The sequence below is a fragment of the Equus przewalskii genome, chromosome 3 (assembly GCF_037783145.1).
Source record: "Equus przewalskii isolate Varuska chromosome 3, EquPr2, whole genome shotgun sequence".
In the NCBI taxonomy this organism is placed as follows: Eukaryota; Metazoa; Chordata; class Mammalia; order Perissodactyla; family Equidae; genus Equus; species Equus przewalskii.
The window spans coordinates 13026691-13047161 of record NC_091833.1 but is presented as its reverse complement, the minus strand read 5'-3'; the positions used below and the strand labels follow the sequence as shown (position 1 = coordinate 13047161).

The window sequence follows — 20471 nt, the reverse complement described above, 5'->3', positions numbered from 1 at the left end:
AGACAAATTTATTTCTTTGTTCTAGTCCAAAAGTGATTTCTCTGGATCTCATAATTTCTTTTAAATATGTTGCATTCATGTGTGCACACAGAGGTTACTTCCAGAGATCGTATTTTATTCAGCATTACACTGCATAAAATGATGTGTGAGTAAAGAAACTCTAAGTTTCTCAGAATCAATGGCTTGTGTTCTTTGTATGGAGAGAAGGTCAAAAACAGATACGCATATAAACCTCAGCTTCTGTAATTAACATAAGCAAATGAGAGTTTGAAGGAATCAGTCTTTCACCTACTGTGGGTGCCTCTGTTGCAGAGAATCTTGCACAGCCCCTCCAACCAAGCCCAGTGCTTAGCAAATAGGTGGAAATTAGTGAGTGTCTCCTGAATTGAATAGAAGGAAGCAAATATAGAGAGAAGGTAGAACTCCAGTATTCATGTACCAAATACGTTTTCCCATAACATGCATCTTCACTTAGATGTGTTGGAACAAAGACATTAAATACAAGATACACATGGCAGTGAAAGGAGGAGAGAATGGAGCATAAGAAGAGGTTGCTAAGAATTAGGAAGAGAAAGAGAAGAGAGAGTCATATAATTTTCACAAATCCAGAGCAGGAAAGGGAAGACGGACTTATTTGTTACAGTTTTTAATTTTAATATAGAGAATAAAAAATATAAGCCCCTTAATGTATTCAAAGAAACAGAGCTCTGATATATTTCGACAGCTGTCGCAAAGGGAACAATAGATCCGTAAAAATCTGCTCTTAGTAACCCTCTGTATGATAACTCTCTATTAACTAGAACAGCTACCTCACTTTCCATTTCTGATGGGCTTTGCCTCCAGCTTGCCTCCTAGGGAAGGACAGATGGCCTCTTGTTTATACAAGTCTAATTATCTGTGTCCTGGAGGGACAAAGATATCCATTCCCCTAGGCTTGCCTCTCTGTCATGGGGCATAATCATACCTGGATTTCAACATCCACAAATGTCCTGGGCTAATCATAGTTAAATGTGGAACATGGTGTATATATATGTATATATATGAGAACAACTGATAATGAATAGCTCTTGCAGGTGATGTGTGTCCATCTCATTTTTTTTTTGTTTTTTGCAAGGTAAATTATCACTCTCCTGGTTCTATAAATGAAAAAGCTGGGGCCCAGCCCTGGAGTTGTGAGCCTGGTTGCCCTATTCCATGTAGCTCTTCACGTTGCCATACATTCCCCTGCTTTCACGCTTAGAATGTCAGGATTGTGAAGTTAGCCTCCTTGTCTGTCTCTTCCGCTGTATCCTTGGTACCTGAAGCATTATTTGATATATAGTAGATCCTTGACAAACATTTTGGAATGACAGATTTATTTCTTGTCAGTTATTTAATCATACTGCTTCTTCCCCTTTTTCTGTGCAAAATAGAGCCCAGGGCATTTTGTGCCACCTGCCCTCTTAGGTCCACGAATGGGAGCTGAAAGGCATTGACTGCATGAGTACAAATAATTTTTGGTGGGAAAAAATTTAAAAAAATAAAAAAAGAGTAAAATAAACTAAAACTCATGAAAATAAGTGAGAGTGAAAAGGAGGGGCGAGCATTGTGTCAGTGGAATGAAGATGATGATACTTCTTGCAGAGACGCTGATCTGATTAAGAAGGAATCACGCAGCAGCATTGTTTGAGAACAGGCAAGAGGGGAAGAGGAGGAGGAGAATTCTATTTTGAGAGATAATGTGAAGGAAAGGAAAGAAGTCACTCTGTTGGGAAGAAAGAGCCTGCAGCCCCAAAGAAGAATGTAGGAGGATTTCAAAAGCAGAGCTCGTGGAATGCAACAAAGGGGTCAAGGAGGGTATTGGATTGAAAGGCACAAAAGGAGTGGTGAGGAGATTATCCAGAGTTAGTTGCGAGTTCTGAGCCCCTTGAATTATTGTAAACGAATCGAGGTGTCAGAATTTTAAGTGATTCTGATATGTAACTTCTCTCCGCACTTGAACACTTTTTACTTTTGTACATCTCAATGTTTTATAAACGTCTTTGCCTGACAAGGAAAAAGCAATGGAAGTATGACAGCAGTGGGAAACTCTAGAATATTTCTTAAACCCAGTCTGGTTCCTGATTCTTCCTTTGAAGGGGATTTGGGCAAGTTCTCAGCACATTTGATGCCATTGTGGCAGCTACCATAATTAAAGGAAGACCCTCCCCTTCCTGGCCAAAGCTCTCTCATTGAAGTAGTCATGCTCCTCTGTCGTGTTTTAATGCGACGGAAAAAAATTGTTGCCATATGTCTCTGAAGCCTTGGGTTGTGATTTTATGAATGGGAACCTTACCTTGTCACATGTAGAAATCATGCAATGCTCATTTGTTGGTGAACATGCAATGAACCATGGTACAAAGCCATGACAGATTTGCCAGAAATTTCTCTAAAAGTTTGAAATTGAGGATTTGGTTAATTTGGGAAATTTTATCAGCAAAGGCAATCTCTTTGCCAGTGTCTAACTTACTCTCTGAATTTCGTATACTAAATCAGGGTTAGTAGGTCACTGGAAATTCCCTGAGGGAGGTCAATGAGTTAGTTTAGCATCTCTGAGTTAGAGCTTATTAAAAGAGGAACAGTGAGGACTATCATTTGAGGCCAACAGGCAAATCTACCATGCAGTGTACTCTGAAGTTAGCGATGAGTGACCATTTAGTACCTCCAAGGGGTAATAGAGATAAGTTGGTGTGATGGGAAGTGCTGAGAGGAACGTTAGCTCTATTACTGTCTCAGCCATGTTGAAGCTCACAGAATATAAATAATTTATCCAAGATCACAAAAGCTCATGTTTCTTCATCTTTTAGCAAGAACTGTGATAGTTACTTTACTGGATGGTTGTAAAGATGTAAAGATGAGATGACGATGATAATAACTATAATGGCTATGTATGTGATTATCTACTCTTTGCCAGCCACTGTGCCAAACACATAGACTTTATCCCTGTGTAGGGCCTGGCACAAAGAAGGCTCAATAAAATATGGAGTAGTATGATTTTTTTTTTGTGATTGATCTTCATAATCACCCAGCAATAACGTAGTTATAGTAGCAGTAGTAATAGTGATCAGCTAATTACTATTTCATTATTGGCTAACTATTTTACGTGCATTATTTTCCTTAATAATCATCTTAAGAAACAAAAAACTATGGGGTGAGCACTATCTCTTTGTAACAGGAACAAAAACAGGGGCTCAAAGATGTTAAGACAATTGCCCACGTTATTTACAACGCTTGGAAATGGAAGGGCCAAAAATCAAACCCAATGTCATGATATCAAATCCTGGGCTCTTAGAACACCATGTTCTACTTGTCTGTAGTGGCAGGCTGTGATCAATATGACATGCTGTATCTGATCAAGATCTGCAGCCAGAAAGTTCCAGTGAGGCGCGAGAGAAATCAGGACCACTTTAGCATTTGGGGATAATAGCAATTCAATTAAAATTTGTTTTGAGTATCTCTTATGCTCTGTAAACAATGCTAGATGATATTCGATATAATATCAGGTGAGTGTTACTATCTCTGTTTCATGGATGAGGAAGCTGGTTCTAAGAGTTGAAAAGAGTTGTTTCACTTTATTTAGACTCAGGTCTCAGTCCTGGGTCCACTTCTCAGTAGGCAGCTGCAGAGTCTGTGCTTTATCTCCTCTGCAACCCCACCATTCTTATCTGTTTAAGTTGTGAATTGCTAGGAGAAAGCATCCAATTTTTTAGCAACTTTCACTTTGTTTTTTTAAACCACCCATACTTATACGTATAATTAGTTATTGGAATTATGTCTTAAGGAAAGAATAGTGCCATCATGTTCTTCACAGAAATAATTCCACTTGATTGAGGAGTCCCTGGAAGTGTTTTCATTTAGGGGAAAAGAAATTTCACCTTAATTCTGAATAGGAATAATTGCAAGTATTTCAGTGTAACTCAAAATTGGCAATTTGAGTAACATCAGTTGTTGGCTAGCCATGTGTTGATGCTATAAATGGTGGCCTGTGCAGAATTATTTAGTAGGGGAATCCAGGAGCTGAAGTGACAATCCATACAATAAAGTCACTATGCACATTGTAAAAATATAGAGATGGGTATCATTGTTAATTCACTTACGACTATTTCATATGTTATTCCATATGGATATGGATATAGACATGGCTATCATCCACACAGTGGGACAACTAAGAAATCATAGTTATTTAGTCAAAGAATATAGTGCATTATAAAGCAGGAAATTCACATGTAAGGAAGCAGTTTATACACATTGAGATCGTTGAATTATCCTCAATGGTCTGATTTAAAGCTTTCAAGCCTGCTGTTCTCTAGCAACAGTTTTCAAACCCAGAGGAGGAAGGTCAATATATGAAATCTATATGAAAGAAGTCACGTCCGTCAAACAGACTCAGGTTAAGATGCTGTGATAGCATAGGAGGAGATTGTTGGACGAATGTCTTCCTAACACTATGTAGAGATGTTCTGGCAAAAGGAGAGTATATTAGTTCATTAATATTTCATAACTGAGATTCTGGAGATGCAGGTTTTCGATCCTTGCTTGGCCACAGTCTGCATGACCTTACCCAAGACCGTCGTTGGTGCTGGACCACATTCCAAATCCCTAATATTCACGCGATAATACATTTTCAACTCTGGAAAATGAGCTAAGCTTTCCTATGAATTATTATAGGAAAATTTGAATATCATTTATGTATTTGCAAAGAGAAATAAATAATAATGGAACTTCAAAAATAACAAGTAAGACTAGAGCATCATTGGTAAAGCATGTAGATCAAAGCAATTGTTTTTTTTATGAATTCACCCTGAATTAATTCAATTCGTGAAATGTTACTAGGATACACAGCTCATCACCATCAGCCCTTTTTGAGTAATCCTGAGAATATCTGAATAATTAGAAAACTGCACCACAAATTTATACTGAGACATTTAATAAATAACTTAAATGTCAATTACAAAATGGGTAAAATATCCAGAGAAACAGTGAGAACACTTGGGTTCTATAATCTACAAAACACACTCACCTCACTGGCGTTTGTTGAAGTGTTATGCCTTTCCTCTGGCAAACTGGCATGACCTAAAGATGTGACTCTTGGAATGGTATGGAATAACTCTTGAACCTCCCTTGAGCCTTGAAGGCACCAAGACTTGTGTTCGAGTCTTGACACTCTCCTCTCTCACTTAGTAGTTCTGTGACCTTACAACCATATCTAAACATCTCTGATCCCTGGAGATATGACAGTTACCAGTATTTATCAAATGCTTGCATACTCCAGTACTGAGCCCCTAAAGCAGTTAGAAAAAACTCTAATCACTATTTTTCCTGTCTCTCTTTCTTCCTCTTCCTCACTCCCTCCTACCTTCTCTCTTCTTCTTTGTAATATTTGCTTCTCTTCTACATTTATTCATACTTATCATGTGCCAGAGATTGTGTTCAGTTCTAGACATACAAAGATGAATGAAACCTGATTCCTATCCATAATAATTTACTATCAGGACAGGTCAAAATCATAGGGGAAGTGGCAAAATGGAGAAAAAAAACAAAAAGTAAATGCTGCGAGGAAGTTCCTAGCAAAAATGCATAAGCTCAAAAAGAGGAGAGTGATCAGTTCCACCTGGGAAGGCTTCTTGGTCTCTGAAACATCAGAGCTTGGCCTGAAAGGATGGAAGGAATTTTAAGGGGTCCACTAAAGGGCAAGGATGATCTAGGCTGCGTCATCCAGACAAAGTTGTGGAGGTGCCAAAGGATGTGGGAAGTCTGACGAAAGGTAAGTATCTGAAGAATCAAAGACATATGCTGGATAGGATGCTGTAGTAAAGGATGAGTTTGAGTACAAATCATACAGAAATTTGGATGCAGACAAAATTTTTGTTTGTTACCTTGAAATCACTGTAGAGGCATTGCCACTTTTGTGAGGGGTGTTCATATCTTGTAGCATCATTGAATATAATCTTTGTTTCTAATTTTTAAAATAACGTTAGTTTATTTTAATTTTTATTACCACTGAATTACTAACTAAATTTTATTTGCATATACATGTTTGAATAGGTATATATTTATAAAATGTAAATCCAAAATTATGTGTATATCTATATATATCTGTGAGTATATATGTATACATACAGATGTATCACATGTATGTATATGTATATATTTATAACATAAATACAAAAATATGTATATATTTACATATATCCAGTATACGTATTTATATTTATGTATATATGAAGTGAAACATTTCGCTTTTTTGTCTCTCATGTAGTAATACCAGACTTAAACTCTTGTTTGACAATTAATAATATGTTACACATGAGATTGGTGCGCCTCAGTGAGTCCCAATGACTTACCCAGGATCACATAGCTGGTAATACTCCTACCAAAATATGTCCTTGTTTATCTCAGCCCTGAGCTCATTTTCTGACAGATGTAGCCCTCCGCTTCCCATTACAGAATGCTGGGAAATTTGGGGGTGAGGGGCAACCTCCTTCACAAAAACACATCAAGTTATCTTCACTTATATTCTTTGTCAAATTTTTATAGGCACATTATAATATAGTATAATCATGGCATACATTAGTTTTAAAGTAAAATTTAAAAATCGTCACAATATAAGCAGTTTGTGTTGCTACAGAATTTTTGTAATTTTTAACATCTGCTTAATGGTGTATGCTTTTGATCCCTATAACATTAACTACTAATTTAATATTTCCCTACTGTTACATATTTAAATTGCTTGCCTTTTTAAAAATATCATCCAAAAAAGTGAACATCTTAATCTAAAAATTTGAGGCATCAGGAGAAAAAAAAAGTATAATTTCCTTGGAATAAGTTTTTAGTTTTAAAAATACCAGGTCAAAGTATATAAATAAGCTTTTGATTCTTGATACATTTAACCTATTAGCCCTCCAATTATGTTGTTGTATTTTATGAAAGCACCGGAAATATATGAGAAATTTAGTTTCTCCAAATACAGATGATTCTCTCTCTCTCTGTCTCTCTCTCTATCATGATCTAATTCATAATTAATAGTCACAAAGAAAGGGGAATGCAGGTTTTCTTAAACCCTATAGAGACTGAACAGTTTTCTAATGTTTCACTTGCTCCTTTGTGATATATCTGTGCAAGTTTGGCATTATTGAAGTCATTATATTGAAGGTATTATTCAGTGATAAGGTGAGCATGCGTCGAAGCGTCTCTGCTTGTATATCCTATACCCCTCCAACTGTCAGCATGTACTACAAACTACATGGTTAGCACAAAGTATGGGTACAGTATATGACCCCCAGAAAGAACTTACCCCTGATGAATTTGTGCCATTTAACCTCATAAGTGAAAGAGCCTTTTTCACAGATAGTAAGACGATAATTGTACATTGAATTGGCAAGAGTTTGGGGGAAGAACAAAGCTAGTGGTTTCATAACCAAGATAATGTGTTCGACAAGTCTTATTCAAAAGAGGAGTCTAACACAGCATTTTCTATCAACTGCAATCTTTGAACAGCACAATCTGGGAGACCCGCAAAGAGTGAATTACAGTAATCAGCTTCAAAATGACAAAGGAGTTAATCAGCATCTCCTTGCCTTTCTCATGAAGCCTCTCAATCTGGTGATATCACAGAAATTATAAAAAGAATTCTTCGTGATGGATACAAAATGCTTCTTAAATGATAACATCGAAGACAATGGGGAAAAAAACTCACACACACACATTTTAAATTTTTGAGATGAGTGAGACTGGCTTCTAATCAGAAGTACTCCCTGGATGATGAGACATAAGGAACAGCTGTTTAGCACTTAGGACGAACTTAGGTCAGCCTAGGATTTAAATTTTTAAACTGTGGCACCAGGGAAATCTCCATTTGATTGGGTAAAATTAAGATAAACCAAGTCTTTTCAATACAGGAGAAGCAAGCCCATCAGCCTATTCACAGTAGGGTTATGAATGCCAATTTCAGAGCAAGATGATCCCCCCTCCCTTCTTAATCCTCCCACCAGAGTTCATCTCCAATCCCATACCTTCCCAGCCTGACTCCCCAGTGCCAGGTTCAAAATCTCCACTGAATTGAATTCATGGAGAATGGGTTGTTCTCATTAATTGAATTTTCTGATTAGATTGCATTTTCAAAATGAAGTTGTGGGGAAACTCTTCTAAAATGTAATTGTTTACCTACTTTTTCCTGGATCTTCTCTGCAGTTAATGTTACTGAGAATCCAGCAGGACAGGTTCATCCTCCTTAACACCAATTGTGTTTTTTTCTTCTTAAAATGTTAGAGCCCCCTATTTTCATGGAAAAAAGTTTTTCCCAGCGATTTTCTGTGATTTATCCAAGAATGACTAGGTAAGGAGTCTAGGTCTGAGCCCTAGAACGATTACTGAGTTGGAAATTTACAAAAGTCAAAGACAAAAAGTATAATATTTTGAATTATATCAACTCCGTGTCGATCCTGAAATTACCATGCTTAATTAACTAAGTTGATTCTCTTTTTTGTTAGGCTGTTTATCAAATACCTACATCAAAGAATTTTACTCACTGCTCCAGAAAAAAGCTGTTTGTCATACTGCTTACCATAAAATTGAAAATTCTAGGGGCCCGTCTGATAGAGTAGTGGCTAAGTTTACATGCTCAACTTTGGCAGCCCAGAGTTTGTGAGTTCGAATCCCGAGTGTGGACCTACATGAATGTGTAACTATAAGCATGTGGGGAGACATGAGCACTGCTCTTTCTTGTTTTTTCTTTTTAGGAAGATTAGCCCTGAGCTGACATCTATTGCCAGTCCTCCTCTTTTTTGCTGAGGAAGATTGACCCTGAGCTAACATCTGTGCCCATCTTCCTCTATTTTATATGGGGGATGCCTACCACAGCATGACTTGATAAACGGTGTGTAGGTCCATATCTAGGATCTGAACTGGTGAACCCTGGGCCACTGAAGGGAAGTGTGCAAATGCAACCACTGTGCACCAGGCTGGCCCCCAAGAGTGCTACTTTTGCTGGCCCACTACTGTGAAAAAAGAGTGACACAATTCACATCTTGGGCAATAGGGAGTTATTTTAAATTAGCACCATCGAAAGGGTTTTACATTAGTTTATTTTGGCAAAAAAAGTATCTCCTATCTGCCTTTTTAAAACCAAAGTTTGAAAATGGATAAAAATGCCACTTACTTGAGGATATTAGTAACTTTTTAGTATTCATAGGTCCAAATTTTTAACTTATCAAATCAGAGAGGGAAAAGAACTTAATTGCTATATTTTCTGCTCTGTGTTAGGTGGTATTTAATACCAAACAAAAATTTTTAAAATACGGAAGTTCAAAAGAAATAGCCTAAAGCTACTAATGCTCAGGAGAGTATGTGAGCCATAGCAAATAATCCAGGACAGAAGTAGAAGGAACTTTTAAGGTAGTTTTTAAGCTTCTATTTCAGCAGTTTATCAACATCTTGCAATATCCATGCGAGTGAGATGGTCAATTTTTTGAATAGGATTTTAAAAAGTTAAGTAACGTGTGTACATATGCCCCAACACAAGGAGGAGAATAAGAGAGTCAACGGCACTTGTGATTTTTCCTATCCTTCCTTTATGGCCACGAGATAGCTGGAAAAAAATTCCAGAAATTCTATCTTGCATTTTCTAATGAGTTGCTGTTAGTTGTAAGGTCGAGACTAGAGGCAGTGGGCTCAGGAATAGCAATAGCTGTTCATTATACAGTTTGTAATGAAGCCAATCAGCAATACTGCATGCCCTAAAGAAACCTTGGAGAGATTCCCTGTTTGCCTTAAAAATCAGGACACATGCTCCCAATGTCGAATCAGGAAAAAGGAAATGTGAGGACTCCTGGATGTGCAGCTTCTCAGCAGGGTCATCTTGAGCATCTCACTTGACTGAATAGATGTTATTCTCATTTTACAGATAAGGAAACAAATCCTTGCTCTGCCATATCAAGGAGTGGTCCTTTAAACAATAATATATTATTACATTGAAGTGCTTTTGAACTGTAGATGTCTGCTTAAGAACGGCATGCTGGAAACACGTTTGACACTTGGATAAAGAACCAGTACCCTAACCATATCTTTTAGGATCCTGGCAGGAATGGGGTGATTGAGGAGAGTTTAAAGAAAGAACTATTGACAGAAGCATGAGCAGGTTAAGGGAGACCATCAAGGGCTAGCAAAGCACCCCAAGGCTGGCGACAGCAGTGTCATCATTACTCCTAGGCCTGAAGGAGCAAAGGACTGGGGCAGCTATTGGATGCTAGAGTTTTGCTGTGGTATTATCTGAAGATAAAATCAGAGAGTAGCCAAATGTGTGATTGAAGCATATGGGGAGTCTGGAACCTCACCTGCTCCATTCTCACAATCACCTAGGGTAATATATGTTGATTGAGTCTAACACAAAGCCAGAAAATAGGGCACTTCGTTGACACAATCCATAATGCTCACTCTGCCATGCCAAGAGTAAGTGGAGGGTGCTGGAAAGTGGATCTGGAGGAACAATTGGAGAATGTTCAGCACTCTAACCACCATCCAGATAGGTATTAAATAAATTCTGATTGGGAAGGAAAAATGGGTAAGTAAATAGCAGATTTGAGTAACTACTGAGTACTAAGAACTTTGCATGAATTATCTCACATAACCTAAGAATACCCCAATGAGAGGTTGGTTATTATCTCCAGTTGACAGGGTAGAGTATTAAGTCATGATGGGTTTAACAATTTGGTCATGGTCACAAAGCTAGTAAGTGTGAGAATAACATGAGAAACCAAATTTGCTTGACTTCAAAATGAGGGGGCATTTATAAGGGGACTCAAACTAGTCGATAGATATGCATCTTAGGTAGTATGAAGCCATATGCCTTGATGGTGGAGGGCATAAACATTTCTGTAACAGATGGAGACCCACAGAGCTCTTCTTGTCTCATTTAAGCAAGTCCCTCAATCATGATGCTTCATTCATATTCTAATACAACTCACAGACAGCAACCCAGGTATGCTATTTTCAACTGAGCCTCAAAAATTATTCCAAGTGTCTGAGAGACATCAATTTTTTTTTTAATTTACATTCTCACAATATACTTTTTAAAATGATGAGAACAATACAAACCAATCTTCTCTGACTCTGAGGAAATTGTAAAAGTTCTTTCATTAGGGGCCGGCCAGTGGCACGGTGGTTGAGTTTGCACACTCCGCTTCGGTGGCCCAGGGTTCACCGGTTCAGATGCTGGGCACTTACCTACGCACCACTTATCAAGCCATGCTGTGGCAGGCATCCCACGTATAAGATAGAGGAAGATGGGCCTGAATGTTAGTTTAGGGCCAATCTTCCTCAGCAAAAGAGGAGGATTGGTGGCGGATGTTAGCTCAGGGCTAATCTTCCTCAAGAAAAAAAAAAATCTCCCATCGAAGTAACCTGAGAGGATGCGTATGTAGACCTCAATCCATCAAATTCTTTGATAAAAGCTGCTGCCTTCCTTCAGAATTATATCAATTCCCTCTGATTATTAGAAGCTGCATGCCAAATTTCAAAGTCCAGTGACTGGCTTTAATTCATCATGACCTCAGAATGTGGTGATACCTAAGCTTTACAAACACTCATGTAAATATCACAGCAGTGAAACAATTTTCTGATCCTTCTTACCCATAATGAAGATACTCTGAGCCATGAAAATATATATCCATAGCAGAGTAGCCATATTGGCATCTCATCCTAATAATGAAGAGGTTTTGTTATTGTTACTGTTGCTGTTTTCTGCTCTTTTGTTTATTTTGCGCTCACGGTGATCCAAGTCTGAGTGATTGCTATATTTCTATTTTTCTCTTCTTTCTGTTTTTGTTTATAACCCTGTGAGCGTGATCTATTGAGTTATGCTACAATATGATCAAATCTTGTAACAAACCATTGTTTTGAAAGATATTATTATGTTTCTATCAATGTTTCCAAACAAGCAGGGCTGTCTGATTGGGTGCTGCCTGAATGGGAAGCCGTGATGTAAAAGTGGTATCAAGGTCTTATAAAGTATGTAAGAACTCACAGCTACTCCCGGAGCATGCACACTTCCTTGGTAGGTTAGATTTCCCTGGGCACTCTTGTGCCTCGCCTGCTACTTGAAGGATTCAAGGACTTGAACTCCTCACAAACTTTTTACAGACAAATGATTTAATTAGAGCATATGAGTCCGAAAAACCGGAATTAAAACTTTAGAAGTGGCCAAGAGAGTAGCTCACCCTCCATTGAAATTGAATGTTTATGATGTCCCTGGGGTTAGAAGTGAGCGGGATTATCTTTAATTCAGACAGGTTTCTTACATTTGGGCCAGAGATGTAACACACATCCATTCAATAGGAGTACTCTGGGCTGGTCATAATAGATTTTATTAGGGGCTTTTAGCAGCATTGGAGGGGCATCTTATGACATAGAGTTAAGTAAAAATACAGGACACAGAAAAATATGGTTTCATCATTATAAGGCATCTGATTGTTCTTTGAAATGGGAAAAAAGTTTGAAATAATCTCAATATCCATTACTGTGGGAATGCCTAAGTTATTCAAAGTACATTCACAAAAGAACAATTATACTGCTCTAAAAAGTAAAGAGTTGGACATCTATGTGCTAAGAAGAAACGATCTCAAAGATATCCATTGTGTAAAAAAAAGTCACAAAACAATGCCTATATCATGATGATATTTGTGGTTAAATATTCATATGCATATATACACACTTGTACGCATATACATAGAACGACCTTGGAGTTATACACATCAAAAGGTTAGCAATATATGTCTATGAAAAGAGGTATGAGTGTAGGGAGAGGGCTAAGTAAAGATTTTCAGGAACAGCCATGCATCACTTCATAAAAGCATGTCTAGAAAACTCCAGGTTCCCATCTTCAATACCTCTCCAATGGGGAGTGTGAAAAGCATGACCATTAGAAGCAGATCCCCCTGTAAGATGACAGAAAGAGTCAGATACAGTCATGTGCCGCTTAACGACAGGGACACGTCGTGAGAATGCATCGTTAGGTGATTTCGTCATTATGTGAACATCATAGAGTGTACTTACACAAACCTAGATGGTATAGCCTACTGCACACCTAGGCTATATGGTACTAATCTTATGGGACCACTGGTGTGTATGTGGTCCATCATTGACCAAAACGTCATTATGTGGTGCATGATTGTAACTTCAGAAGTATCTATGCAAATTTTAACTCTTTAACAAAAATATTAAATTATCAGTGAAAAGACACAAATAGACGGTTAGCTAAAACCCTGAAAATATAGCAGAAGAAAAAACACTAACATTTTAGCACTGATGGTATTATGTTATTTTGTATAATTTTATGTTTTACTGCCTTTTCTCTTTTCTATATCTTCCTATTTTTCTAACATATTTATCACTTTCACAATTAAAATATAAATGTAGTTGAACAGTACCTTAGGACTTTGACACCTGCCTATATTAATTCTGATTGGTGTTTTATTCATTTAAGCTGATTCTAGTAATGCATTTGTTTCTTTCATCTCTCTAATGTATTTGTGAGCTTCAGAATAATTTATCTTTGACCTCAGAGCCTTCAAGCTATTTGTGTATTTACTCCTCTTGGAGGGGAATTGGAGTCTGTGATAAATTGTAGGATTCTTGCACTTCTGGGGCTTTTCCTGGATAGATGAGGCTGTTATGATTTATACTTTAATTTGGTAGGCAAGAGTCTGTCATTCAGTTTACTTTCTAATGTATATTTTTGCAAGTTCTTTTTTTATACATTATAAAATGTATTTTTGCAAGTTATCTAATGTCTATGACTACAGTTTTCTCAGTGTTGGCATTACAGTTGCATGCCAGTTAAATGTCAAAAGAAAACAGAAAATTACCTCAGTGGAAGCTTGATGTATGCACCATGTGTGTGTTTTTGTATATGTGTGTGTGTGTGATTCACACATTCATTTTTGAATGAGCTGTCTGCCTGAAAATCATTCTGCCATTTTTCCCCCTCAGCAATTATAAAAACTGCCCTTCCCAACATGGACAGAGAAGCCAAGGAGGAGTACCTGGTCGTTATCCAAGCCAAAGATATGGGTGGACACTCCGGAGGCCTGTCTGGGACCACGACACTTACAGTGACCCTTACCGATGTTAATGACAATCCTCCCAAATTTGCCCAGAGTAAGTGAATTTCCTGTACTGGATGAGAATCTCAGCATAATGCTTTCATTTGAATTTATATTCTCACTTTCAATGACATCCAAAAACCCAGTAGCAGTCATTGAGTCCTTATTATATGCAAGGTATGGCAATACTCTCCTGTCATTTGGGTTCTAAATCTATCCCCACTTCACAAATTTCAAACAAGTTGAGAAAATTTCCAAATACCAAGCATATAATAGGTAGTGGAGCTGAGAATTAGAACCAGTGTGTCTGACTGCAAGATGTGTGCTTATTTCTCTATTACATTGTAGCTCCCATTAATAAAATTTCAGAGAATGATTAAAATGAACCTCAGGGGTCTGGCCCATGGTGTAGTGGTTAAGGTAGGCACACTCCACTTCAGTGGCCCAGGTTCATGAGTTCGGATCCCAGGTGTAGACCTACACCACTTGTCAGCCATGCTGAGGCAGCAACCCACATATAAAGTGGAGGAAGATTGGCATAGATGTTAGCTCAGGGCTAATCTTCCCCAGTAAAAAAAATAGCATAACATAAATGCACCTCAGATATGGCTCTATCATTAGTCCCACTTGTTGTATAAAAGAAACAATCTCTAGGGCTTGAGAGAGGGAAGCAGATAGGCTGTATACTTGCTGCAAAATATGCTCTCCTCCTTCCTGCGGCTGGGGATCATCAATGATGGCTGACTCTACTCGTCCCTGCTAAGGCTGTGCTCTGCCTCAGAAACCTCTCAACAGCATTCTAGGCAGTATCATCAAAGAATTAGACCATCATTATTTGCCAACTTTCTTGAACTCTCATAGAAGCCCTTTCTTCTGAACATTTATCCAAGTAATCTGACATAGAGAAACAATTTTGGAAGGTGTTGATGACATGGAAACTCTTGAGTTGAGATATGAATGATGAATAGGGATTAGCTGGAACAAGGTGAAACCAGAGGAGGGGAGGATAGACATTGCAACTGGAGGAAAAGGATGTCCAAAAGCCCTGTGGAAGGAGAGTATATGACCCTGGATGAGAGTTAAAAGAATTTTACTACAGCTAGAGAACAAAGGCTGGAGAGTTAGGTTAGTCAGGAGGTAACCATACTTGGATTTATAGGCTATTTAAGTACTGTAATCTTTGTCCCACGATCACTAGGAAGCCGTTAAAAGATTTTAAGGCATAGGTTGAGTAATAGGATTTGATTCCAGGGAAATCAAAGAAAATGAAATCTGGCCTGCTTGCAATGTCTTCTCCACGTTATAGCCGGTTAAGGGTGTTTGTAATCATTCCCATAAAAGGTGATGGTAGCCCTGGCAAGCAAGGGTGGTGGCAGTGGAAGTGGAGAAATGTGTCTAGGTGTGATAGATATTTAAGAGTTAATGATAACAAAAACCTAAGGATGGATTGAATTTTTGGTTGAGGAGGTGACATCATATTTCTGACATTAGAGATTAGATGTGAGCTGGTGCTATTTGCTGGGAAAGGAAATACCGTGGAGAACCAGTTTTCGAGGAGAGAGAGAAGGACAGTGAGAGAGGGAGAGAGAGACAGAAACAGGGCTTGAAAAATGACACATTTGAGGTACCAATGAGAATTTATCTGCAGAAATTCCAAGGTAGAATGAACAGAAAAGATACATTTTCATTAGGAACATTAGAATTTTCACATCTGGCCATTTATAAATCAAACAACAATGCAACCCTTTTAACACAATTATTGAAATGGAGAATACCATTTCTCCTATCCTTCCCTCTACTTTTCTTTTTCAGTTGCTATTATAGTTAATGCTCTCATATGCAACTCTGCTTTATCAGAAAATGATTATTTCAATTCAGCAGTGGCAGGTGAGTTTCAAAAGCTTTCCCTTTCTTAGAGGTAATAACTATTAACTATGATCACACTGATAGAGATGAAGAGAATAAGCAAATAGGAGTGGAGAAAGAACCATTCCATTGGCTTTTTTGCCAAGGCTCTTTGATGCCTGTCTGCCAGCAAGGTGAGTCCCCTTGCTGGCTTATTGACTGAATAAGCATACCTAAAGGGATCATCTCAAACCTTATCTGGAATACAAAGTTTGAAGGAAATGGAATCATTACACCAATTACTAGAGAATTGGAAGACTTGTGCTTGACATGATGATTTTCAGTGCCTACCTTATGGCAAAATTATTTGGAAAAAATTCTTGTTCCCCAGTCCCATAATTTCATGATTCTGAAAGACATTTTTATTTCATCATTAAATAAAAGAGTGTTAGTGCTAGGAGAAAACCTTACCCATCATCTTAGCTAATCTTGTTCTATTGTGTAAAATGTGCCCTAGTTTATCCAAGGGATTCGGTGATTGAGTTCAAACTACAATTAGGTAATGTTCTCCAGAATTAATTTCTCCTTTTGGGTTTTTAGTTCATTGAATGTTTATTTTTCCCTTGTTTATGTTGCAATGGGACTAAAACTTCTTGGTTGTTGAGTTTGGGTTCCCCAGAAACAGGCACTGAGATGAGAATTTGATTGTAAGTAGTTTATCTTGGAGATGATCCCAAGAAATGACAGCAGGGAAGTGAGGATGTGAGAGAAAGAAAGATAGGGAGCCGATAATGTACATTATCAAGCCAACTGCTACTGTGGGTGACTGCAGGTTTATCCCATTGGGGAAACTCGGGAACACTGTAAATAAACAAAGGAAAAGAAATAGCTCAATGTTATATTACCAGAGAGGGGAGGAGCCTGGGATTTCATATACTCATTTGGGTGAGTCTTTAAGGCCTGCTTCTGTGGGGGCATTAATTTTCTGGTAGCTCTGGCCTGACAGGCAGTGGACAAAATGGGTTCCGAAGGTCAGAGAAAAGCCTCAGGCAAAAAAATGCAGGAGATGGAAGTTCCATGTGGGGGGGGTGTGGCTAGGGTACCAACAGCTTCCTGTACACCAAAGAAAGTGAGTGATACCAATACAGCAAGTAAAGTGATTTGAATAAAAATGAGATGAATACCACTAATTAGACATGTTTTCCTGCCCCCATAGGAAAATGAACATACACTAGAATTGTATTTTGCCTAGAGAGTTTTGAAGGTAGGATTTCTGGTCTTCAGAGCAATGAGGACTTTAGTAACAAGAGAAGTGTTTCATGTGTCTGAACAGCTTGCTGCAGGGCACAGCAGAAGTTTAGTAATTGGATTTTATCAGAAATGGTCTACAAGCCTGTAAATATAAAGGTAACTTCAAAAGTGACTTTCAGTGTGTTACACATTGCATCTTTCTGTGCTGAAATTAGCTTAATATTTTATGTTGGGCAACAATGAAGATCCCCACGGGCAGCCAATGTGATTATACAGCAAATTGGAAAGGACATTCACATCGAGTCACTGATATCCTGACATAACTGCTCCAAATATATACTTGGTAAACATATGCTTGAATAAGTTCCGTATCTCAGGAGAGTCTCAAAGAGAGATCACTACTTCTTCTGGGACTCATTTTAAGGTTGTATATTCCACAGCAAAAAGGATATTTTTATCTTTTCCATCACTGTATTGGTAGCATCGACACAGGAGTGCCCAGAACAAAGGAGGTGCCCAAAAAATATTTGCTAAATGGATTAGTGAATGAATGGAATTTGTGTAATGCTCAACATTTCTCCACTTTTCTAAGGTCTGTATCACTTCTCAGTACCAGAAGATGTGGTTCTTGGCACTGCCATAGGAAGAGTGAAAGCCAATGATCAGGATATTGGTGAAAATGCACAGTCATCATATGATATCATTGATGGCGATGGAACAGCACTCTTTGAAATCACTTCTGATGCCCAGGCCCAGGATGGCATTATAAGACTAAGAAAGGTAAGCTAAGGAAGATTTTGCTCATCTTCAAAATACCTCTTTGAAACTTGAGTTTTGAAGTTTGGGTGGGCTTCCTGACATGTTCTTAGAGCTAATAAAGATTTAGCTTCTTTAGTTGTGAAAAAGTAGAGTCCTTTTTGCACCTCGTGTGCCTTGGCCCTACTTTACATTTCAGCTAAAGCTCTGGTAAACAGTTACCATGGGTGGTGCTAGCCTCCCATCTCACCCATTGTTTGTCTCCTCTCTATGCCTCAGTGTTTTTCCGTAAGATTCAGGAATTTTCTCAGTTCTTGTACAGAGCATTCCAACTATGTAGAGAGGTCAACACTCTGAAGGCAACCCTCAAGCAATGAGGGACAAAGATTGGTGGACAGTTCTTAGTCTTTGAAGACTTTATTCTGAGGCATATTATCTATGGTTTCTAAGAGGATTCTCAATGGGAAGAAGCTTCATTTGTTCACAGAGGCAGCAAGTTCAATGGCTTTTAATCCTTCTGTATGTAACCCTCCCCATTTCTGCACTCCTGCTTCTTGGAACATTGCTGCAAAATGCTCTGGAAGTTCCTAAGTCTTTATTGCAGGCTCTGCTTTCAGGGAAACTCAAAGACAGACAAGGCAGTCAGCTTCAGTTCTTTTGGCTAGCTCTGGCACTCGTAGGGCAGGGCCAGCCCTGCTACCATTGGATATTCCAAACCATACATCATAAGTCCAAGCATTGTGGTACAGGAAGCTCATCTTTGCCTTGCTCCTGGGTATGGGGCTACCATTGGAGAAAGAAACCTCCATGCACAACACAAATAATATAAGACCATTTGCCACTGCTTTTGCCAGCAACCGATTTTTTTGATGGTAGATGTGAAAAATTCTATACAACATTTTCCATATATATTTTTCACTGTGGCATCTACATTATGTGTAGAATGCAGTTCCATATCTTAGGGACACAGACATTTGCAAGGAAAAATATCCTCTTATCCTCATCATGATTATTTTGTTAATACTGCTCTTCATACTTTGTCATGATGTAGCACAAGTTTTAATTTTTAAATTGCTTGTTCGTGCATAAGAAGATAGATGGTGGGCCACACTATTGGGAGCCAATAATTTTCCCCTCTGTCTTGAACAGCGTTACATTGACATGACTCCAAGCTTACTACAATCATACGCCATATAATGATGTTTTGGTCAAGACTGCATATACGATTGTGGTCCCACAAGATTAGTACCATGTGGCCTAGGTGTGTAGTGGGCTATGCCATCTAGGTTTGTGTAAGTACACTCTGTGATGTTTGCACAACGACGAAATCATCTAATGACACATTTCTCAGAATGTATCCCTGTTGGTAAGTGATGCATAACTGTACCTGATTCTCTCTGCCATGTTGCACAGGAATCTGATTCTAGCCATCGTGCTCTTAAAAATCTCCCATTGGAGAGCTACTGACAATGGGAACTTGGGGTTTTCTGGATATACTTTTGTGGTTAAAATAAATTTAAAAGATCAATTTTGAAGAAAAATGTCTGCCTTTTTATCTGGCTTGAGTTTAGGATTAAGAGCTGCGAAGTATTTAAAAACTCATGTTTGAAATAGAGTACAGTATAATTATAGTTGAGTCAATTACTGAATAACCCAGAGCCACATTTTCCTTGGCTAATGATTCCTAATGTCATTTTTATTGTTATTATTAACTGCTATCCTTTGTTACCGTAAGGTACTTTTATAAACTGAAGCAATTATCTGTTTGCTGTATTTTTATTCACTGTTATTCATAAATTGGAAGCATATACTGCACATCTTGACACCAGGAAACACATATATTTTGCTCTAGAGAAAAATGTATAGGGAGCCATATTTCCACAATTCATGAGTCCTCTTTTTTGTCTGATAAAATTCTAAGGACACCAGCATGTGTTTGGGTACATTGTCGTTATGTGGAGCCAAGTATTAAGCAGAATGTAATCTGTTGTCCTTACCAGGGTTTATGAAGAATTTCAAATTGAAAAATTGTTATAGTGAAAATGCTGATGTTGAATCATCTATTCACGGGTATATGTACCTAGGAAGTTCAGAATAGACAAAGAAGTGACTATCTGTCTTATTTACTAGAAAACATTACAAAAAAAGCCAATTCTCATTAAAACTGAATTTAAATATAAAAGTCCACAGCTGTTTTTTCTTTTTCATGAGGAAGATTGTCCCTAAGCTAACATACGTGCCAATCTTCCCCTATTTTGTATGTGGGACGCCACCACAGCATGGCTTGATGAGCAGTGTATAGGTCCGTGCTCAGGATCTGCACCTGCAAACCCCAGTCCACCAAAGCAGAGTATGCAAACTTAACCACTGTGCCACCAGGCCAGCCCTCACAAAATTTTTAAATAAGAATATATACTTAAGCTTGTACAGGAGTTTGGAAAGAGTTCACTAATGCCAGCTTGTGTTCCAGTTTCCTATTTTTTTAAATCTACATTGCAGATTTAA

The 20471-nt window shown here is 38.1% G+C and overlaps 1 protein-coding gene across 4 annotated transcripts in view; it reads left to right on the top strand.

Moving 5' to 3' along the window:
* Positions 1-20471, top strand: part of CDH8 (cadherin 8) — a 337912-nt gene that overhangs the window by 170387 nt on the left and 147054 nt on the right. For all 4 annotated transcript variants that reach the window (XM_070612041.1, XM_008515416.2, XM_070612038.1 and 1 more), the window contains 2 exons: positions 14002-14169; positions 17803-17990. In XM_070612041.1, the coding sequence (XP_070468142.1) occupies positions 14002-14169; positions 17803-17990 (356 nt within the window). The remainder of the gene's footprint in view (positions 1-14001; positions 14170-17802; positions 17991-20471) is intronic.